The following is a 24,194-nucleotide window of genomic DNA, read 5'->3' as shown; positions in this document are numbered from 1 at the left end:
TTTGAGAGAGACAGAGACAGTGTGAGTGGGGGAGGGGCAGAGAGAGAGGGGGGGAGAGAGAATCCCAAGCAGGCTCCACACTGCAAGAACAGAGCCCGATGCAGGGCTGGAACTCAAAAACCGTGAGACCATGACCTGACCTGAAACCAAGAGACAGACGCTTAACCAGTTGAGTGACCTGGGTGACCGATGTGTGAATTCCATTTAGTCCTTTATGTAAACAGAGATTTCAGGGTGAACCCGCTAATGTTAAATGTCAAAGATACTTACTGAACAATTATCTGAATCTCAAACAATTTAATTACGTATAAAAAAATTTAATTTCTAAAATTTAACAATTTTCTCTACCTCTCTTGTGAGGCAGAGGCTTTTCGTAAGAGAGTTTCATATGCCAGACCACTGTTAGAGTTCAGCTTTGAGTTTGAGTTTCCCCTTACCTTGGGACTTACTTGTGAGTAGAGAGGCTAACTCATCTTTGGTTCCCCAGAATTTAGGATTAAATGAATGGGTTTGAGACCTAGAGTGACCAGTGCTTCACCTAGAAATTCTAGATCAAGCTTCAGATTGGCTGGTAAGGATTTATCTCAACTATGGTTCAAGACACATAAGTACATCAGAAAATACTATGACCATTACAGCTACCAGCCAAAAAAAGTAAAACTGCCATTCCATATGCTAACCAACCTGTTAAAAGTAGGATCTCCTTGACACAGTAATTGAAATCACAGTTCCCTAGCAAGATTTTGATTCTCTTCCTGGCTCTCTTTTGATTTACTACACTTTGTGGACCTTGATTTTCTCACCTGTTAGTCAAGAGGACATTGAATGGAACGATTTCATCCATGTCTAAGAGGCTGTGATTCTGGATTTGGATGATGAACTCTGCAGAAGATCAGATTTGCCACGAAGGCTTCACAGAACCATTATTAGAAAATGAAGCCTTACAGAATCCGGCCTCGCTCTGGAGGGATTTCACCTCCTTCCTCTGTGGGGGAGTCTCACTGCCTGGCTGCCCAGTCTTCATCCTTGGTTTACTTGTTCATTTTCCTGGGGCATATCCTCCACCAGCTTTACAAGAAACCATGCACAGAGGTGCTTCCCTCAGCCCCCATGTTTGGAGATGACTTAACAGGATTGATAGTTTAGGTGTACACAGAATTTAGAAGTCATTCTCCCTTGGGATTTTGAAGACATTGTTTTACTCTATATCCACAGCACTCATGCAAGTACTCAGAGGAGCTGGAGGCCATTCTGATTCTCTATCCCAGGGTTTCTCAAACTTTGGCAGGCATCAGAACTGGGGGGTGGGGGTGGGGGCATGGCTTCTCTTCCAGCAGGTCTAGGTGGGACCTGAGAATCTGCATTTCTACCAAGTTGATGCTGATGCTGCTGGCAGCACACTAGAAGAGCCACTGTCAACCCTTACAGGTGACCTGTTCTGTGTTTTCTCCCCTCCTCTCAGAGCTTCTTTACTCCTGGCATACTGAAACTGCACAGTAATGTCTCTAGCATAGGTCTTTTTTCAATTGCTGGCGCTCAGTAGGGCCTTTCAACCTAGAAATGTGTGTTTCTCAGTTCTGGGAAATGTTTTTGTATCGCTGATAATTTCATCCCTTCTATGTCCACAGATGTCTCTGTGGAATTCCGATTAGACAGGTTTTAGATTTCGGTCTGATATTCCTATTTTCTCATTTTTTCCTCTCCCATTTTCCATCCTTTGTCTTTTGGTGCTTCCTTTTGAGAGAGTTTTCAGCTTTCTTCCAATACTTCTATTGCCTTTTAAAGTGTCTGTTATATTTTTAATTTCTAAGACTTCCTCCTTATTGTCCCAATATTCTTTATTGTCATGTACTAATTATTTACCATTCTTTACTTATTTTGTGGATGTAACACCTCTTTTCTTTCCACACATATTAGGTTGTTCTGAGATTCCCTTTTCCTTCCACTGTCTCTGGCTCTCTTTTTCCATTTATTTCAGTCAAACACTGATTTTATTATTAGAAACTTCTACAAAAGTCTGGCAACCACCGGGCTATCCATTTATATTTAACAAAAAAACACTCAAAAGCTTACTGAGGGTGGGGCACCCGAGTGGCTCAATCGGTTAAGCGAAGGACTCTTGATTTCAGTTCGGGTCATGATCTCATGATTTGTGAGACTGAGCCCCACACTGGGCTACGTGCTGACAGTGTGCACAGCCTGCTTCTGATCTTCTTTCTCCTTCCCTCTCTCTCTCTGCTTGCTCTCCCTCAAAACAAACAAACAAAAAAACAAAACAAAACAAAACAACAAAAACAACTTACTGAGGGCTGTGTGTGGAACAGACTTGTTGCCTGGCGAGTCCTAGCCACAGGTGGCAGGCAGAGTGGCGACCTATTTCATGATGGGATCTCTTACATGTCTTACTGCTCCGATCCTCCAACCTCCAGTCTGGTAAGTCTAAGCATGATTGCTAGCCTCTGGAAGGGCTAACAGGTACATAAGCTGAGGTGAGGCAGTGTCCTCCTCAGTGTTCAGATTAGATTTAATTGCCCTGATGCTGCCCTGAATCCCCACTTCTTCTCTGCCCAGTAGGTCTTGCCTCTTAAATTCTAGAGACTCAGTGCTTCAACTCTCCAGAGGGTAACTTCCGGTCTTCTGTCCATGTCAATCACCGGGCTTTGAGTTTGGAGGAGGAAGCTGGAGGTCTCACTCCTTCTTATAAGAGTTTTAGCCTTTCCCCCATTTTCAGTCCTCCTCTGCACCCAAACCCTTATAGTCTTTGAATTTCTGAACTCAGAATGGTTCTGCAGAAAAGAAGTCTGCTGCTTTTGAACTCCACTCCATTTTCTCAAAGTCAGTTACAATTTGTCCATTTGCGTGCAAAATTTTTATGACATCTCTCATGTGGACGGTCTCCTTTCCTGTTTTATCTTTGTTCCTATCTGTGTGCATTTTCTTTTTAGACCTTTACTTCCCTTTTAAGGGAGTTTTAAGGTGCAGGGTGAAATGAATTCATTTAGTCCACCATGCTTGATAGGAAGTCTTCAAAAGAACTCTTAATGAAGAAAAATGGATTTTCTCTAAAAACCCCAAAATAAATCACAAAACCTTCCGTCAAAAAAGCTACTGTAATTTTTTGCTGGAAAAAAATCATCCAACTTAGATTTGTATATTTTAATGAAAAGTTAGCCTATATAAAGGATTTTCATTTAAGATGATGCTACAAAGCAGAAAACACATTATTTTGAACCTCAAATTAACAAACAGTTGTCATACAGAAAATTAATTCTGTACAAAAACATCAGGCTAAATTAATGTTATTTTATTTACTGATATGGTTCACAGACGAATGGACTAAGAACATCTCAGGCACCAAATATCTTGATTTAACCAAGTATTTAAACTGTCCTTGTGGGGCACGGCACCTGATTGGCTCCTTCGGCAGAGCATGTGACTCTTGATCTTGGGGTCATGAGTTTGAGCCCCATGTTCAGTCTAGAGTTTACTTAAATAATTTAAAAATAAACAAACTGTCCTTGTGAATAAGACACAGAAAATGTGGTGATGATGATCATACAGGCAATTGAGCTCACATCCCTTAACTTTTGTTCACAGACTGACATGAACCTTTAAAGGAAGCTGCTAGATACAAAATCAATGTACCTAAATCTGGTGGATTTCTATACACTAATAATGAAGGAGCAGAAAGAGAAATTCAGAGAACAATCCCACTTACAAATGCACCAAAAATAATAAAATAGTTAGGAATAAACTTAACCAAAGAGGTGAAAGAGCTATACTCTGAAAACAATAGAACACTGATGAAAGCAACTGGAGACAACTCAAAGAAATGTAAAAACATTCCATGCTCATGGACTGGAAAAACAAATATTGTTAAAATATCTATACTACTGAAAGCAATCCATAGGTTTAATACAAACCCTATCAAAACACCAACAGCATGTTTCATAGAACTAGAACAAACAATCCTAAAATTTGTATGGAACCCCAAACTGCCAAAGCAATCTTAAAAAAGAAAAACAAAACTGGGGGATCACAAGCCCAGAATTCAAAATATACTACAAAGCTGTAGTAATAAAAACAATATAGTACTGGCCGCAAAAAAACACACAAAGATCAGTCAAAGAAAAGAAAGCCCAGAAATAAAATCCCAATTATATGGTCAACTGATCTTTAACAAGTATATGCAATGGGGAAAAGACAGTCTCTTCAACAAATGGTGTTGGGAAAACTGGACAGCTACATGCAAAACAAGGAAACTGGACCACATTCTTACACCATACAAAAAATAAGTTCAAATGTAATAAAGACCTAAATGTGACGTCTGAAACCATAAAAATTCTAGAAGAGAGCACAGGAAGTTATTTCTCTGACACTGCCTGTAACAACACCTTCTAGATATGCCTTCTGAGGCATGGGAAGCAATAGCAAAAATAAACTTATTGGATCTACATCAAAGTAAAAACCTTCTACACAGGGAAGGAAACAATCAACAAAACTAAAAGACAACCTACCAAATGGGAGAAGATATTTGCGAATGACATATCTTGTAAAGGGTTAGTATCTAAAATACATTAACAACTTCTACAGTTCAACGCCTAAAACCTAAATAATCCAATTAAAAATGGGCAGAAGGCATGAACAGACATTTCTTGAAGGAGACATCCAGATGGCCAGCACACATGAAAAGATGCCCAACATCACTCATTATCAGGGAAATGCAAATCAAAACCACATGGGAGATATCACCTCACACCTGGCTAAAAGCAAAAACATGAGAAACGAAAAGTGTTGGCGAGGATGTGGAGGAAAAGAAACCCTCTTATACTGTTGGTGGGAATGCAAACCGGTGCAGTTACTCTGGAAAACTGTATGGAAGTTCTTAAAAAGTTAAAAATAGAACTACCCTACGATCCAATAATTAATTGTGCTACTGAACGTTTACCCAAAGAATATGAAAACACCCCTATGTTTATTGCAGTAGTATTTACAATAGCCAAATTAAGGAAGCAGTTCAGGGTCCACTGATAGAGGAATGGATAAAAAGAGCTGACACACATATACACACAATGGAATATTACCCCACTATACATAAGAATGAAATACTGCCATTCGCAATGAATGACATGGATGGAGCTAGAGAGTGTAATGCTAAGCAATATAAGCCAATCAGAGAAAGAAAAATACCTCATGATTTCACTCATATGTAGTATTTAAGAAGTAAAACAAATAGGGGAAAAAAGAGAGACAAACCCAAAAACACTCTTTAGAGTACAAATTGATGGTCACCAGAGGGGAGATGGGTGGGGGGTTGGGTGAAATAGGTCATGGGAATTATGAGTACAGTTAACTTGATGAGAACTGCGGAATACATGGAACTGCTGAATCACTGTATTATACACCTGAAGCTAATATAACACTGTACTTAACTACAATGGAATCAAAATTAACAACGAAAAAGGGAAGCTGCCAGTGGCTGCAATTGGGTCTGTGGCCCTTGTGCTCTCAACATTCGTATGAGCATGGACAGAGGTAGGAATGATCAAATGTGAATGTCCTAGAATTAAACGTATACCTCATCTATTAGATGAATCATGATCCCACAACTCTCAATGTACTAAAATGATGGTCTAGAAGCAATTAGAGAAATTAAGTTGGGATAAGTGTTTTGAATTTTTAATTAATCATTTTTAAAAGGCCTATGTGAAAGAAATTCTCATGAAAATGACAATAGACCTGGGGAGCTTGGATGACCACAACTCAATATGAGCCAAAAATACAACACAGTCCTTAAAAAGTCAACACAATTTTAAGCTTCATTAATGTCCAGTAATCTGGTCAATGGGCATGATCCCACCGTATTTTGTGTTGGACTTACCTCAAATATCTTGTCTGGGCACATTTTACACTGTCACGGTTAATGACGTATGAATAGGGCAACTTTAAGAATCTAGACCTGTACTGTCCTGGACAACAGCCACCGGCCATGTGTAGCTAGTTAATTTTAAATTAAATAAAATTAAAAATGGAACTTTTCAGTATACTAGCCACATTTCAAGTGTTCAATATGCATGTGTCTAGTACCTACCACAGGGGACAGCACAGATACAGAGCATTTCCATCAATGCAGAAAGGGCCACTGAATACCACTGGTCTAGACTCCATGTCATATAGGAAAGGATAATTGGAATTTGAGCCAGTAAAAGAGAAGGCTTTAAGAAAACCTTATGTTTTATGACCTGTAGGTATTATGCAGAAAACAGAACAAAGTTGTTTTTCCCAATACAGAGAACTAAGGCTATAGGTAAAGGTAGGGGAAGAGCTCAGCTTAACAAATAAAACATCCTAGTAACTACGACTATTCACAGGGAATGGCTTGTCACCAAGAAGTGAGGCTTTGTCCCTGGAAGTGCTCAAAGGGAGGCTGGATAACCTCTTTTTCCAGAGATCTCTCCATAGAGAGAAATGTGTCTTCCCATTCTAAGTTACTAGGATTGCACACAGATAGTCAAAACCAAGAAAAAATGGGTTGTGACCAGTTATACAATCTACTGAACTGTTTTTAATTCCCCTCATCCTTTAGTGGACACTTAAATGGGGATGATGGTGAGGAACTGAAAGCAAAAAAGACAGGAGGAGGAGAAAAAAAGAAGGATTTATACAATTGACTACTTTCCTGATTCTGCAAACATCTATTCATCTTTAAAGAGTACTGCCTCTATTCCTAGGCCAGTACCTTGTTCAGGATTACATGGCAATTAGTGACTAACTTCAAAAAGCGTCTTGTTTTTTTTTTTTTTTCTAAAAAAAAAATGTTCGTTTTGATTCTATTCCAATGTTTGTTTTGGAATAAAAACATTTAAAATCGCTCATGCACAGTAAAACTGACCGTCCAAGAACACACACCATGTTTATCCTGTGTTGTAGGGTACCTGCAGCATGAACGTTACCTTAATATTTCATTTTGCCTTCAATCTCATTCTAGAGACTGGTCTATCTACTGGCTAAAGCTTCACAGGGAGGAAGGGAGACTCTCAGGCAGGTGATTTTACATTTATAATTGCCTCTCCTTTCATGTTTCGAATTTAGTACTTATCCAACTTTCAGCCAAGGCAAGAAGCAGTGGTACAGGTTAGAGCCCTGTTTCACTGTTTTGGTCTCTCTATCCAACTAGAGCCTTGAGCCTCTCATCTGTGGAAGATGGCAGCGATACTAAAATGAGGATGAGAAGGAGGAAAAGCAACTAGGCCAGGAGAGAGACATGTTCACTCTTGCCACCCCATCATGAAAAGCAACTGGCTGTGACTTTATTGTCTTGTCTGTCTTGGCAGCACTAGCCTCATTCAGCACAGAAACGTCTCTGGCAGAAGTCGCACTTGATACTTCAAAGCAGCAATCGAAATGGCTAGCATGAAGTTGAGGGGAGATGAGAAAATGCTGCAGGTTCAGGTAAACATCGGTAACACAGGAGTTTTGGGGGCAAGCTATGCTGGAAGGACAAGTTCAAGGGAGCGGCGAGTCATTTCTATGGGCTCCGAGTACCACCACTGAAGAAAGATGTCCACTGGGTCACTATATCAAATCTGAGACTGTTGTTACCTTGGAAAAAGCAAGTGTTAATAGTGAAAACAGTTCTAAGTGTATATGGAGAGGCGTGAACAGAAAGGTTAACTGAACAGTGTCTTCTACCATTAACTGTATACGATATTAATTAGGGCTATCCATTTGGTCATTCATTCAACAACCATGCACTGTCTACCAGGGGCCAGGCACTCACGCTAGAGTTATAACTGGGATGAAAACACACACGCTCTCAGCTTTTATGAAGTTCCATTCTGGTGGGGAAAATGGACATTAAAAAAATCACACATACAGGGTGCCTGAGTGACTCAGTGGGTTGAGTGTCTGACTTCGGCTCAGGTCATGATCTCATGGTCTGTGAGTTCAAGCCCCGCGTCGAGCTCTGTGCTGACGGCTCAGAGCCCGGAGCCTGCTTTGGATTCTGTGTCTCCCTCTCTCTCTGCCCCTCCCCTGCTCATGCTCTGTCTCTGTCTCTCAAAAATAAATAAATGGAAAAAAAAAATCACAAATACACAACTGACAAATGTGACTGCAGGTATGACAGCATCATAGACACTGTAAATAAAGGTGATAGGAAAATGTGTCACGTGAAACCTAAGTCTGACTTAGCAAGAGTTAGGAAAAGGGTGAGTACTGTGGGCAGAGAGGAAAGTATCCAAAGGGAAGTGACGCAGAACAAGCTGGCACACTCCTAAAAGCAAGAGCTGAGTCTGGAGAGGGCTCAGCAGGAGAAGATTCAGATTGGGCAAGCGCCTTGTAGGTCTTGTGAAAGATTCTGCTCTTGACCTAAGAGGAGTGGGGAATTCCTGAAGGGTTTAAAGAGCCACGGCATGATCACAAATGTTTCATATCTAAATTGAGAATTCAAACACCTAGCAAACCTGTATTGTGGGGACTGGTTTATGATTAATTGTAAAGATAAACGTAGAGTGTAACAAACACATCTTTGTGTACAATAAACTCTTTTATGTGCAAATCACATATAAACATTTAAAAATCCAATAAAAGAATACAACTTATCATATTAAGATGTTTATGTGTTTATTTTGTAAGACTTCAGCTTTATGAGCTTATTTCCATTAAACACAATAACGTCTGGGTTATTTACACTGGTAAAGGCTATAGCCTTCAGATGCAATGTCCTTTAAATACAAAGACACTAGTCTATTCATCCACATCACTAGAGCAGACATTTAGGGATGAGTTCTTCAGTTAAGGTGGTCAAATTCTATGGGCTCATCTACACCCACAAACGGGTAAAGATGATATGGTTTATGTCCACTTAATCAGAACAAAGCTCCCAGATTCCCCAGAAACTTAAGATTCTAATTTTGGCTAAAGCTTCTCCCCATTTCCCTAATTAACATGACACATTGGTAACCTTCTTTCAGATGCTGACTTACATAGGTTTGGTTTAAAAACAAACTATTTGAGCTTTACCACAGTTACAGTTGCTTAGTTACATCATCACTTGAAATTACATCAATCATCGTATGTGAAAACGTATGTAATGCTTGCCTTCCTTTTATGCAACTTTATCTGAGTTATAAACTATTCAAATATCAACACGCTTTAAAATCACAAATTGAGTTTGAGGAATTATTTAAATCAACTCTGTGCCATATAACCAAGCAATGGTCTCTTGAGTCACCATCTCCCAAGATGATTTTATTAGTCTGATTTTTGAAATGTAACAAAAAATGCATGCTTATGGATGAAATTCCCACTCAGTATGGTGTTGGCTTCTAGATATATATATATATATATATATATATATATATATATTCTGATATATATGTATTCTGATATATGTATATACATATTGTGATATATATATTCTGATATGTATGTATATATATTGGTACATATATTCTGATATGTACATATATATGATACGTGTATATATATTCTGATATGTATATATATATATTGATATGTATATACATATATACATATCAGAATACTGCAAATCTGATTAATTTTTTTTATTTTTGAGAAAGAGAGAGAGAGCGTACACAGGGGAAGGGCAGAAAGAGAAGGTGACACAATCCAAAGTAGACTCCAGACTCTGAGCTGTCAGCACAGAGGCCGATGTGGGACTCAAACTCACGGACCATGAGATCATGACCTGAGCTGAAGTCAATGCTTAACTGACTGAGCCACCCAGGCACCCCTGCAGACCTGATTTCTAATCACTAGTTCAACTCCACCCTTTTCATCATACAGAAGTCAATGTTTATATGATGCCCACCCTGTGGTCAATTTTCTTTTGTGGGAAAGAGAGATGTGGCCCTAACAGACAGCAAGGGCCAGAGCACAGGATAGTTCTAAGGATGGATGGATAGCAGGTATTTGGCAAATCGTAACTGTTAATGATCAACAGCACATTATTTATCTTCATGGCATTTGATTTTGAAAATGAACATGGTTTAGTGACTTGCAAAAAAGGAAAGAAGATTCTGTGCTTCAATGAAATGTAGTCACCTCATTCTCCTGATTAACAAAAACGTCATTTCCTCCTCCAGACCTGTAAAACACTTAGGTGCATCACTACCAACTTACCCATGTCTCCTTTCCTTCTGTGGACCTCACTCACCCTCACGTTCCACACACACTGAAACTACAGCTCTCTTCCGCACTGGGACAGCCCTAGGCATCTCTCCATCATTCAGGGCATCACCCTACTCGCAGCATGCCCTTATTGTCTGTCTTCCCCCGTTATTCCTTATTTAAAGTCCCTTGAGGGCAGAGGCCAAGTCCCATTTTTCTTTGTTCCCTAGCACTGAGCACATAGGTGGTGTTGCTGGGCACCCCGAACAGCTCAAAATCCACCTACAGACACACAAGCCCTCAGGGTAGAAATGCTGTTCAGTCATTACAACTGAGATTTCACCAATTCTTTGAACTACTGGAAGAGAGCAAAAGTTTTCCACATAAACCACTCCAAATGCAAACGCAAAGTTCTACCTCCCTCCTTCCCTCCCTCAACTATGTGGCCAGGATGTTTCTCAATCCTGCCTTCCCCCTGTGACCCTCTGGCTCCAGAATCCACTCTGGCCCTGCTGCAAGTGCTGCTGCTCGCACCTTTCAGAGCCGTCTCCTTCTGTTCACTCTGCCATTTGATCCTGCACCGGAACCACAGGAAATGGAGGGGCAGACATCTCACACCGTGTTTACAGATAAAGAAGAGGTGACGAAGTCGGCCTGAGGTCCGGCAAGTCACTGGTGTGAGACAAGACAACAACGTGTGCGCCCCATTCCCAGTTCAGGTCTCTCCACTGTTGTACAACGGCCCCACGGTCTCTCTCCGGACTCAGATATTTAACGAGCACCTCCTGCGTGCCAGATTCTGGGCTGGGCTGCTGAGGGACTAACAGCTCAGTAGGACATGAATCCTACCCTGGAATGAGACATGTGACAAATGCCATTGGAGAATCTGAGGGAGTTTCAAAACTGAAGGGAAAAAGCCACCATTCTTCTCAGAATTCCATAATATCATGCAGGCCACACAAGTTGCCAGCATCCTCAGATGCCCAGGACTGTTCCTTGCAGCGGGTAAATCACATTAGACCTCAGGAAAGGGCGTAACCCCTGTACTTCCCCACATCCCAGAGCATCCCCGGTACAGGAGGGCACGTGATGCGATGGGCCCCACGTCACACCACGTCAGGCTCTAATGTCAGCACACGAGGGGAAAACATCTATCAATAACACACCCTTGAAGATCCCTTTAAGACAACAGGGAAGTGTTCTTATGCAGGTATATTCTCCCTCCCTGAGTCCTATATGACCAGTTTTGCCTTAAGTGTTGGAACAGATCGATTATGTATTTTGTTATTGTTTCTTATTTTGAATTTTCAGTTCAGGACCTGATGAAGTAGTTCACATGTATGCTGGGCCCAAAACCTGAAGACCAAAGTCATCCCGGGTGGGCTGAGATATTCAAACTGAGAAAGGCAAATAATGAAGGGGGGCTTTTATTTCCCACACAGTTCCATCTCAAACACACTGCAGGGCGTGCACTCACTGGCTAGGGCGGGGAGCTGAATCCTTTCACTACTTAAATTACTTCTCTTGTTCTTTCTTTTACTTATTACTATTGCTGTTGTTATAATTTATTATTATTTACCAAGCACGCAGAGTTGAAGACACATTAAGTAAAACATACATATGCTTGGTCTTCACTGTAAGTTTTTAGGCACTGGCATAGACTAAGTAACAGGAAATCCGCCTGAATAATGCTAAGTGCATGTGGCTTTCCATATATACTCCTTAATTTTTATACCTAATTAAGCACCGACTACATGCTATTCATCTGCCAAGTGCTGGGGAAACTAAGAGCAGGCCCACAGGCCCCAAAGTATACTACGGGAGAAAAGTATGAAAAAAATCATTTCATTACCATGTAGGAGTTGGACATACAAGGCGGGAGGGCCTGGATAGATTAGGGGAGACTTAAGGAGATGACCCTGACCCCCAGGATGCTGCACATGACCCTTCCCTCACCTTCAGGCCATGATTCAAGTGTCATCTTCTCAGCAGACCTCTCCCTTCATCCCCATTTAAAGTGTTTGGGGTGGCTTTGGGCTCCTGGGTGGCTCAGTTGGTTGAGCATTCGATTTTGGCTCAGGTTCCCTGAGTTCTCATGTTCCCTGAGTTCAAGCCCCATGTCAGGCTCTATGCTGACAGCTCGGAGCCTGGAGCCTGCTTCAGATTCTCTCTCTCTGCCCCTCCCCCACTTGCACTCTCTCAAAAATAATAAACATTAAAGTAAAAAAATAAAGTAAAATAAAACTGTAAACCCCCTCTTGCCACAAACCCCTATTACCTCAGCTCTTTTTTCTTCCTAGCCCTCACTACCTTCTGAGCACATTTTTTATTTTACTTTTTTGTTCTCTTCCGTGAGAAGGTCAGCTCTGTGAGGGCAGGAATTTTGTCTGTTTGGTCAAAACAGTAATCTCAACCTGAGACGGTACCCAGCACATAGCAGGATTTGGCAAATACTCAGTAGCCTTCCTTGAACATATTAAAGGGCATCCGCCAGGGCTCTTCTCTGTTCTTGCTTTCCCACGAGATAAATGCCAGAACAGCATTTATCAAGAAACTGAAGTAATCTTTAAACAAAAAAAATTGTTACTTAGTGTCCTCTTACTCCTCACCAGAAATGGAAACTTCACAGCAGTGACTTGTCTGTTTTGTTCACTGCTGTGTCCCCAGCACTTAAAACAGAGACTGGCACTGTGTATTTATTCCACGAATTTCACTTGAGTGAATGATCATCATCATCATGATCACAGCTCATCATATTCACTGAGCACTCAGCATATGCCAGATGGTTCTGTCTGTATTCTCTTTTCAGATCCTCACAACCCTAGGAGGTGGGCACTGTTATGATTCTCATTTTGTAGATGAGGAAACATAGACAGAGACTTGCCCAAGATCTGAAACCTAGTAGATGGAAGAACCAGCAAATAATTCCAACTTAAGCTTTGCTTTAATCACTGTTCTGCTGCTGTGACACAGTACTGGCATCACTCTTGGGCTAGTTCCCCCATCATCTGTCCCCTCTACACCACCCTCCGGCCACCTTCAGGACATCCTCCACACTAAAGACAAAATGACACCTTCAGATAGCGAAACTCATCACCTCATTCTGCCTTAAATCTCTCCACTGGATGTCCATTGGTAGAGTACACATTTTGAGGTCCCACCAGCAATGTTTATAATAACCACCCTCGAAGGATGACATTATCATTTCTAGAAAAATTACAGGCTATAAAGAACATGATGGGCTTGGGAGAAATGCTCTACCCTTGAGATAAGAAATAACGAGAAAAGGCTTATTTGATTATAACTGGATTCCATCAGCGGTTCCAGAAATACTTACTGAATATCTAATCAGAACCAACTAGGTAGATGTGTTAAAATGGATATTCCTGGGCCCCACCCAATCCCATTAATTCAGAATCTCTAGGGAGAGGGTCAGGAAATCGACATTTTTTAACAAGTACTCTGGGTATTCCTTTGACATTCAGGGACCTAAGTCTTTTCAACTCTAACACATAGGCAAGTACTTACATGTTGAGCAATGCTATATAAAACCACCAGTGTCAAGGCCAAGATCTAACCAACTTTATTTAATGACCAGTGAGAACTCTTTTGTTCAATAATAATGTTATGTATCAATAATGTTATATAATTCAACAAAAATGCTCTAACTCAAAACTGCCCGAACTCAAGCCATAATTTTTATAGATGTCCAATGTTTGAGTGGCTCATGCTGCCTCACAGGAGGTAAGAACTACCATGTCTGGTGAAATTAACTTATTTATGCCAGGTCAACAGTTTTATTTTTTTAAGTTTGTTTATTTTGAAAGGGAGAGGGAGAGGAGAGAAGAGAAAGAGAGAGAGAGAAGAGAGAGAGAGAGAGAGAGAGAGAGAGAGAGAGAGAGCGCGAGCGAGCATAAGCAGAGGAGGGGCAGAGAGAGAAAGAGGGAGAGAATCCCAAGCAGGCTTCGCGCTATCAGCACAAAGCTGACGTGGGACTCCATCTCATGAACTATGAGATCATGACCTGAGCTGAAACCAAGAGTCGGGCACTTAACTGAGCCACCAAGGTGCCTTATCAGGGCAACAGTTTTAATGTATGTTCATTCCAAACATTATTGCATTTCTTCCCTTAACGTATAGCATCCTGCCATGGCTACAAAATAGAAAAAAAGAAAAAAAAAAATCACACAAACCATGTGCTGCCTCTAGCATGTCAAATGACTTCTGTGCTCTGGGTGGGATTCAAAGAAAAGCAAGTCTGTTCAGGTCTTTTACATTCTGACAGACCCCTAAAAAGGTTAGAGATGAACTTTGTTAAGGGAAAGTTCAATGCTCATCCAACCACCATCCCAAAGACCCTGGTATTTTACCAGGCTTCCCTGACATTATCAGAAGTGGTCCCTAAACGAATTCATCTCTGGACCTGGGATGCCGTTTGCTCCGGGCTCCTGAAGATGAGAGAAGGTGAAGGTCTCACCAGGTGCTCTTCTCTGCCTCCATCTAGGAAGGGTCCCCACTGCACAGAGCAGCAAAGATATGGAGAACCAACCTTAAATCTTTTTGTTCAAGACTCCCAACTGATTTTTCCTTTCCTTTAATATGTTTCCAAATGATTTAACTTGCACAAATGACCCCCCAAAACCTATTTTCCTCCACAAATGTTATGAAAAAACAAAAACCAAACACCTTGATCAAAAAGAAGTCAAACAGTCCTGAGACCTACTTTGATAGACATGGTGCTTAACTGTGGTGCCATGGCAAGCTTCTAATCTAAGCCATGGGATGTGGTTGAACAATCTCTTTTGAAATTTCAGAAATTTAAGTACTGACCTAATGTTCAAGTACTTCTATATAAAAGAAAATGCTCTGTCCTATACAACACAAGACAGAAATTAACAGTGCTTCAGAAACAATGACCGTGTACTGCAATATCGAAAGAGGACTACAGGAGAAAACAACACATTTGTAAAAGAAAACAGCCAGAGAAATACATTTTTCAACATAGTTTATAGGCATGAAAACAATTTTTCACTACCTATATTGAATTAGCAGCCCCATCACATAAATAATCCTTTGCGGATGCTATGTAATCTAGGTAATAAATAGGATCTCTCATTACATAAAAATGAACAAAATAATCCCCGGTAAGACATGCTGCAACACATTAGAGGGAAAGAAAGTGAGAGTCTTCAAGTTCAGTAAAAGATTATTCAGCGCTCACTAAAGTAAAACACAAATGAAAACAGGGAGGACGGTTCAAGTTTCGAAGGCTTCTGTCTTTCCAGAGTTCTTTTTCAGTTTTCAAATTATAAAGGAAAGCTTGAAGTGTAATTAAAATCACCTAGGTTGTTTATTTCCAATAGAAGTTTCTAATTTCCTTACAAGTTCTTACGATTTCAACTCTATACCAAGTCAAAGAGAAGACTGTTTTCCCCACCCCACCCAGATTCTAAAACTCCACGGTGGACCCTCTCAACCATGAAGCACCCAATGACCCTCAACTCAAGACTCTCTTGAACATGCTGACAGAACCTGCCAATACACAGGACGAGAACAGCAGGGGGAAGAGGCATTCCCTGGGATTTAGAAAGGCCCCACTGGTCCAATGCGAATAGCTAAAGCTGTTTAAGATACCAAAACCAGTACTCCATTTTGACACCAAATTCTTAAGCAATTATGAAAGACAAAGAAAACAGGTATTAATGCTAGCATAAAAATGTTTCTTAAATTCAGTGTTTATTTGTCAAATACCAACTCCTTTTTCTTTCATTCCTTTCTGTTTCTGATCTTTGGAAAAACCACATCAGTATCAAATGTCACTTAGTTCTTATTCAAACAGAGGAAAGCAGACACAGCGGCTGCACTCGTGACTTAGGTGACCTGGGCCCTCAGTAAAACCCAACCTCTATAAATCACCAGATGTAAGCAATTGGGTAGTGATCACTTTAATTAATTGAACAGCTTTCCTGAAATTTACTGTATAATTTCAACCCTCACAACACCTTTCCTAGAAGCAAGCAACAACGGTGGTTTTTTCTTAAGTTGTATTAGGAAGGAAAACATTTTAAGCTCAATGGCTTAAATATATTTTTAAATTATTCAAGATCATGGTGGCAAGCTACTTAAATTTTAGAAATTTAATGTTGCACATCCTACATGCTACCCTTAAGTGCCAAAAGTCAAAATTATGCCAGAACCTCTCCAAAGCATGAGTATAAACATGTTATTTGTCCTAAAAATACAGGAAATTTAGCACAATTTTAATTTTATTTGAAAACTCATCTTCGCAAAGTAACATGCAGTGGTGTTTATAACTTCAATCACGTACTTAATTTTAACTGTATAAAGCTGATATTTTGATTTATTGTCTCTGAACCTCGGTTTCTACTACAGGTACCACACTTAAAAGAGAATACTTCAGTGTCTTATTACCAACTCCCACTTCTCACAAAACAACTCCAATCACCCTCCACTAGGAACTATGTAATACCTAACCCACAGATCCCATGCCGACCACTGAGCAATAACCAGAATTAGTCCTAGTCTACAGGACATCATCCAACACCTGTCTCTATGAGGTGAAAGCAGCTCCTCTGAATCTTGGAGACCAGTTCAGCAATGAGAGCAACACATAAAGTGTGTTGTTACAATGGTATTTCAAATTTGGGAGAGAACGGCTGGAAAACAAGTCAACCAATTTAAAAAATGCTTCTACGTTATCTATAGAAACATTCGTATTTTGCTTGTAAGACCTTTACTCTAGCCCATGCGGAACTGCTACTACCCATGGTCCTTGCAAACATACACACAAAATCCTAACGTTCACTTACAAGGAGAGAAGTGTAATATTTGCTGAGACTGGTCCTAGATTTGGAATGGTGTCCAATTCATTGTTGTTCAGTTTCCTTTAGGTGCCAAAAAAAAAAAGGGGGGGGGGAGAAAAAAAGACAAAAAGAATGCTGATTAGATAATCTGTAATTCACAGAGGTAAAAACTTTATAAAATTAAAGATACCTCCCAAATTAAAAGTTTTTAATAATTTACTGTTATCTAAATGTTCTTTACAGTTAAGTGGTATATTTTATTCAACCTCAAATAGAAAGTAAAATAAGACTCACACTTCTCGAAGGCTCTGAAGGTGGCTCATGGAATTTGCCTTGATTAAAGACAATCTGTTGTGACTCAAGTCCCTATGAGAAAACAAAAATAAAGTTATAGGTAGTTTCAAAAACAAATCACTAACGGTCTTTAACAAAGTGCAAGACAGTTATGAAATATCTCTATCAACACTAGTGACAACATAAGAAATAACTGGTTCATCCTTTCCCCAAACTAGATGGTAACCAAACTGCCAAAATCAAAAATGCAAATTCTGAGGACAAAATTAGTTTAGGAGGCTGGCAGATTCAAGTGCTTTGAGCCTACAAATTTTTAGGAGATGTTTTTTGGCACAAGGTGAACAGATCTTTTGTGAACTGGTTGTTTTGCTTCACCCTCCCCATCCCCTACCATCTCCTCGCTTCCAACCTGATATGATGAAGTCATGGCCTATGAAAAGTGGCTAATTAGGCAGGCTGCTGAAACTCAAATCTCTAAAGAAACCTTTTTATTATTATCATAAAATTAAGCATCAGTGTCTTTATTACAAACAAAATAGAAATTGCTTTTTATACATATTTGTTTCTCTGGGTTTAGGCACCAAATTACTTCAAGTACCATTTTGTGTGTGTGTGTGTGTGTGTGTGTGTGTGTGTGTGTGAGAGAGAGAGTAGGAAGCCACCTGAATTCTACTTTCCTGAATTTCCCAAATCTCAGTATCTGATAATGTAATGTGTAATTTAAACCACATAAACCACCTACAAAGTAGGCTGTATAGAAACCTATGATCAGATTTTTTTCAATCATTAAATACATCTGCTTCTTACTCAAAGACTTAACCTGAGTAACAATTTCCATAAGACAGCATTATTTTTAAGAAAGCAAAACAAAACTTCTACTTATACAATATTCTAGGCCAGGACATCATCTGAGCATTTAAGATTCAAGAATTTTAAAGAAACCCAGTAAATATTTGATGGCATTCCCTTTATGTGTTAATAAACTGAATGTGCGCCTTCCACGTGGTATAATGAAAACGAAATGGTTGGAACAGCCATCGAAAATCAGGCTTACAAGAAGTATGGCTTAAAGCTCTCCCACTGAAGGAAGCTTACCAACCCTTACCAAATTAATTCTTTCAGTGTTTAAAAATGAAGACTTGTAACTAACCCAAGTTTTAGGTAACCAAACTTGACTGGAGAAAAGCATGAACCAAAAATAAAGGGCCGAAGAATCACATCCAGAAAAACACAGTGTAACTTGGTGCACATCTATTAAGCTAACAATTAGAAACCAGCAATCCTTTCAAGTCTTTGAATTTTTATTTTGAGAATAAACCTGGATTTCTCTATTTCACCTAAATAGAAAAAAAAAAATCTGCAAAGGTTTTATTTGAAACATGTTTGCTTAAAGACCTACCAGACAGTAACAGACATGAGTAGATTTGTTCTGGTAGAGTTATAACATGAAAAAAAATCTGGCACAGTCTTTAAACTATAAAAATCCTGCAATTACAACCACTGCTGTGCATGCTCACCACGCTGGAGCCAGACACTTTCCCTCACGGCCCAGCTCACGTCCGTCTGGAGTTCATCAAGGAACCCGTGGGCCCAACAACTCACGTTAGGATTCAAACAAAACCTGTGTGCTTTTAGCACCACAGACAGTCACGGATTTCCCACAGGGTTTCAAAAACAACCAGCGAAAAGAGTCCTTCACCTGGGAGGTAGCCTGAATCAACAGAGAGTCTCATTTGGATCCACTTAACTAAAGAACATTGAACCAGCATAAAACTGCGTCCCTGATTGTTTCAATTTTTAAAAGGAAAAGGGGAGCCAATCTGGCATTGCCATTTAATACAGGTGGTTTTCTTTTTAATTAGAAAAAACTAAAACCACACTCTTCGCTTCGTTTTAAACATTATTTCATAGGGCAATCCTGTGAGAAAAGAGAGCGAGTGTTGAGCTTTTTTTCAACCAGTAATGGGATGAGATCTCCAACAAAAGACCTTTAAAATGAGAAACTGCCTTCCAAGAACTATGCACATGCTGGGGACCACTCATTTCTGATCCAGAAGAGGGAACTGGCAACCTTAAATATTTCAGTTATTGCAACACACTTCCATTCCTGAGTTTTGTGTACTATTAAAACCACATTATATGTGGGAGGAAAAAAAAAATCACCTCTTAAGTGACTTTTACTACTAAATACTTAAAGCCATGAATCTTTGAATGCATCTAAATTTAGATTTAATACAGTTTATGTTTCAGAAATGATTACTTTCCAGTTAAAGGATGTCACATTTTCCTCAGTCTTCCCTATATTGTTTTTATGGCTAAACCACATTAAAAACAAACACAAGTCATACAATGTCGATATTTTCTTAAACCCGCAAGAACATTCAGGGAGAAAAGCAGATTCTTCATTTTTAGGGTTCCATTAATGAACACCTTCCCCAGGAAACCTTACTAAAAAACTCTGTAGAGTGAGGTTAATAAATGTGAAAAGTGGCGAGGCAAGGAGGTGTGAACTATTTACCTAGAACTCAGCCGGCCAAATGCTTGAAAATTAAACGCTACATGGTAGAGAAAAGTCTTCCTGCACGTTAGCAAGCAAATAAATATACGTGAAAAAAATTCATTTACAACATTTGGTTCCGGCCATCATTTTGTTCCTTTTAGCATTTGGAAATCTGACTTCCAAGTCAAATTTTAAAATGCAAATCCAGCTCAGCTTCTTAATCAATCCCACTGGGGCCTGCAGAGCTGCAAATTCAGCAGAAATCTGGAAAGCTGAAAAACAAAAAGCCAGGCTGTAGCTGTTTTAAGACACTGATCCAAAGTGACTCATAAATCAGCCTGCTATGTTCAAGTTTTAGTCTGGAAATACAGAAAAACAGCTGTGAAAACCATAAGGCCCATTACCCCCACTCCAGCCCCAATTCTGGTACCGAGCAGACGATTTCTAACAGGAGAACACTAAAGCCACACCAGCAGAAAGTACCTTTCGGACTTTCGCCTCAGCCCAGCTAACTCAAACATCTCTGTGTGATAAGATAATTCTGAAACTCCATTGAGATTTTAATACGTTTCGCTCTCACTGGCAATTGAGCAACTTCTCTCTCTTTTGGCTAAAGTAACATATTCCAACAAGCACTCCTCTTTGGGTTCAGAACTCTGTAAGTGTAAACTCAAAAGATGTAAACTCAAGTCTGCCTTTAAAGGCAGTTTGTAAGCAAAGACTTCCAGTAGTTACTGTTTTAAAAGCCACTTTCAGTAAAGTACAAGTTACTTTTGGAAAAGAGAACTACAGTATTATTATTTTACAGCTCAAACTATTCAATTTTTCACACACGAGATTCTTAAGGCAATACATTACAACCGAATAAAGTGAACAAAGTACATACGCACGTACATTGGATTTTAACTCGCAAATTCAACAAAAGACACAAAACACAAAGTTTTCCTGAATGGTGCTCTCATCAATTAGTCCTAAGGCAAATGTTTACTCTCTTAATTACCCGAGAAAAAGTTAAGATACGGGAAAGAATGATACGTACTCTTCTGTTTAGTTCTCAACTCTGAAACAGTCTACTTAAACGCTTTTATAATTGTGTAAAATTTAAGAAACGGTGATCTTATGCCTCCTGTTCCAAACACCAAGTAACAGGGAAGTAAAGCCCAATTCCACGTGTTTTTCTGCTCCTTTCAAAGGTGGAGCTAGGAGACCTCTAGAGCTTTAGGAACAAAAGAAACATTTATAATAAAGAATTTAGACCGCATGGCTTGGTGACAACTACAAAGTTGGTTAAAAGTCACACAAGTACAAGGATGACAGAACTGTCCAATGAGTGATCACAGTGGGGCTTCTGACAACAGACCTAGTGCTTATTTATACAAGTGGAACTTATTTTCACATATATTTAAGGAATGTGTACTTGCACTGAGACAATTTACTGCTGGCGGAAATGTAATTAAAGATTGTGCTAACCAAATAAACTGTAATTTGTTTTTAGTGTGCCACCAAATTATCTGCAAAACAAAATCCTAATTAGGTCAGCTACTTTTAAGACAACGTTTCAATAGATATCAAACCCCTTTTGGTTTAACTCAACTTCTAATCAAGACCAGTACAGTTATTTTTTTTTTAAGACATCCAAATTCACACCAAAAATATATACTGCACACTGGCATGACCCAATAGACTACTTGGCAATGAGAAACTACTAATATAAGTTTGGCGAATGATTCAAGCATTTCTAAACACACCCCTGGAAGGACTATTCATTTTCTTTTTCTCATCTCTCTATTATTCATACATGTTCACCTCCAGTCATTCAAATGTTCAGTTCCATATGTTGTCAATAGAGCCATTCACATTTCATGAATAAGGCAGCATGACCTCCACAAGAAGCAATTGAACAGAATTAGCCACAACTAATTGAAAGTCTTCCTGCTTCGGGTTAAAGCCCTTATCTCCTTTCAATTGTAAAAAAAAAAAAAAAAAAAAAAAAAAGACACTATTAAAACATCATAAGAGATTAAATCATCTAAACCTTTAATTCTACTTTTCTGTTAAAGTAAGGTTTATTAACACAAATAATGTGCTTTTGGGGCCAACAGTCCCACAATTCACAAATAAAGATTTTGATTAGCGCAATGATTTAAAAACACAATTTCTTAAACTACCAGACTAAACTTTCTACTACTATTACCAGGATGAAGGCAGAATTTGCGTTGCAATTCTGCTAGGCCCAAACCTAAGGATTAAGAATGGACTGTATTTCAACTTTTTTAGACAAGATAACTTTTTAATTTTTTTTGAGAAACACAAGTTTTGATTATTTACATTTTACACAAGTCCGCCAATTTTAACAAAAGACTGGGGCCTGGAGAGCCTAAGGAGAGGACATTTGGAAAGAATCAGCCTTTCCAACTAAACTACATCTTCTTCCTTGTTCTTCCACGCAGTTGGCAGTGATTTCAAGTTTTCAGACTTCACAGCTAGCTTCCAAAAACTTGCATAACAGCGTCCAGTCCTCTGTCCTAAACTGTTTGCTGAGAAGCTACAGAAATCACGCCCTTCGTTCTGAAAACGAGTTCCTTCCTTTCCGTATCTACTCATCAGTCTCGCCGACTTCTTACCGGAACCAGGATGCGTTACAATTTGGTGGAGGCTTTACGGAATTTCTTATAAGCGAAATTAAGCACAGGGGAAGAACAACAAAAGGATGTCTACTACAGCTTGCATGGAACTCTGGCGAGGGGGACTTCTCAAATAAAGGCTCACTCAGTTACTGGTTAGGAACAGTATAGGGGGCCAGAACCAGTTAGAACTGTAGTTGAGCCACAGGATCACACACTCAGGGAGAACTGAGAACGCCGGTAACACGTAGGTTGCCACCTCTCCCGTCCCGCCCTCGCAGGGGAGCGCAGTGGAATCCCCTTGGCAGGCTCAAGGCTCAGGACCCAGGCTCTACCCTTTGGAGTTGTCAGCAGCTCCCTTCCCCCGCCCACCTGCAGCCAGGCACCGGGGTAGAGAGACTGAGGCCTCGACGGCTCCTTTTCCATCCCCACGGAGCGCCGCTCGAGGCCTGGGCCAAGAGCAACTGCCCCAGAAGGGCCAACTGAGCGCCGAGCCCCAGGCCCCTTGCGAATCTCGAGCGGCTCCCCCCAGTGCCCTCGAAAATACTTACAGCCGAGCGACCCACGGCGGGAGCGACTCGGGAAGGCGCGCCAGCCGCTGGCGACTGCAGTCCAGGAGGTCCCCGAGGCAGCGGCAGGGAGCGGGACACAGGCGCTCGGCGGCGACCCCAGAAGGCTGCCCGAGTGTCCCCGAGCCGCCGCGACCGCTGCCCTCGGCCGGGCCCAGCCGCCCCAGCACCGCGCACAGCAGCAGTCCCAGCGCCACCGCCGGCGCACAGAGCCTCGGCGCGCCCATCGCACTCTTGCGGCCTCTAGCTCGGCCCGGCGCTCCGCAGCCGGCGCGCGCTCGGGGACCGGCACAAACTTGCAGCTGAGAGTGGCTGCCCGCGCTCGGGGCCGCGTATGCGCGCCCTGTCCGGCGCTCCACGGCAAACTCCTTTATTTTACGCCCCGCAGCGAATCCCTTTCATGCCCCGGAGCAGCGAGAGGAAAACCGGAGAGGACGGCCAGCTGCGACAGCGTTGCAGCCCCAGCAGCGTCGGCGCGCCGAAGACCCTCTCGCCCGCAAAGAAACTTTTTGCCTCCTCCCCGCCGCGGTGCGTGAAGTCCCGGCGCGGTGGAGTCGGGAGGCGGGGCGTGCGGAGCCGTCGAGCGCCCATTGGCCGGCCAGGCCCAGTCGCCCCGAGTCCACGTGACAACAACAGGGCTCCAGCCCCGGGCGGGAGCGCGGGAGAAAGTGGAGCTGAGATTGTAGGAAATTTGGAGTTAGAGTTTCCAGCCTCTCCGGCCAGCAGTCTCCACTACGTCCTGGGAAACATATATCAAATGGAGTTGAAGAGAAAAAGGGAGTGTGCAAACAACTGAACACATCATTAGGCCAGCTCTCGGAGTTGGAGGTATTTTGGCAAACTTGAGAGGAGTAAAGTTAGTCCTGTTATCAGGAAAGTTTTCAATTCCAAATTAAAAAAAAAAAAATTAGAAATTATCCACAGATGAAACGATGGTTTCAGTAAAAATACGGTTCCTTTAACATTAATAATGGTTGATTTTTTCACACATATGTCAGCTCTAAAGATAAAAATAATAAAATGTAAAAGTCATGGCATTGGAAATGGTATATGGCGTGGAAATAGCCAGCCTTAGTGCATTGGGTCGAGCTGGGGGGAAATTCTGGGAAATGACCTTCCAGTAAACTGTGATGGCAATCGTAGAGCATATGCAATAGCTAGGAATAATAAAAATAGTCAACAGTCATTTCAAGGCAAAATGAAAACTAGGACCTTGGAGGAAGAGGTTAATATAGGCCCCATAGTCTAC

General features: G+C 40.8%; 1 protein-coding gene across 3 annotated transcripts in view; it reads right to left on the bottom strand.

Annotated features, from left to right (window-relative positions):
- The window catches only part of LRIG3 (leucine rich repeats and immunoglobulin like domains 3), a 52,455-nt gene extending 29,025 nt beyond the window's left edge, over positions 1-23,430 (bottom strand). For 2 of the 3 annotated variants that reach the window (XM_019454953.2, XM_019454954.2), the window contains exons 1-3: positions 22,928-23,430; positions 17,253-17,324; positions 16,965-17,039 (exon numbers count right to left, since the gene is read on the bottom strand). In XM_019454953.2, coding sequence (XP_019310498.1) covers positions 16,965-17,039; positions 17,253-17,324; positions 22,928-23,172 — 392 coding nt within the window. In that variant the 5' untranslated portion in view covers positions 23,173-23,430. Of the gene's footprint in view, positions 1-803; positions 931-16,964; positions 17,040-17,252; positions 17,325-22,927 lie in introns of those variants that run through there. The other variant, XM_019454955.2, reaches the window with a different exon arrangement.
- Between the last annotated feature and the right edge of the window lie 764 nt (positions 23,431-24,194).

The sequence above is a fragment of the Panthera pardus genome, unplaced genomic scaffold (assembly GCF_024362965.1).
Source record: "Panthera pardus isolate Hobbes unplaced genomic scaffold, ASM2436296v1 HiC_scaffold_6, whole genome shotgun sequence".
NCBI lineage: Eukaryota > Metazoa > Chordata > Mammalia > Carnivora > Felidae > Panthera > Panthera pardus.
The sequence above is the reverse complement of the archived record's forward strand: the minus strand, read 5'-3'. Positions and strand labels throughout refer to the sequence as shown.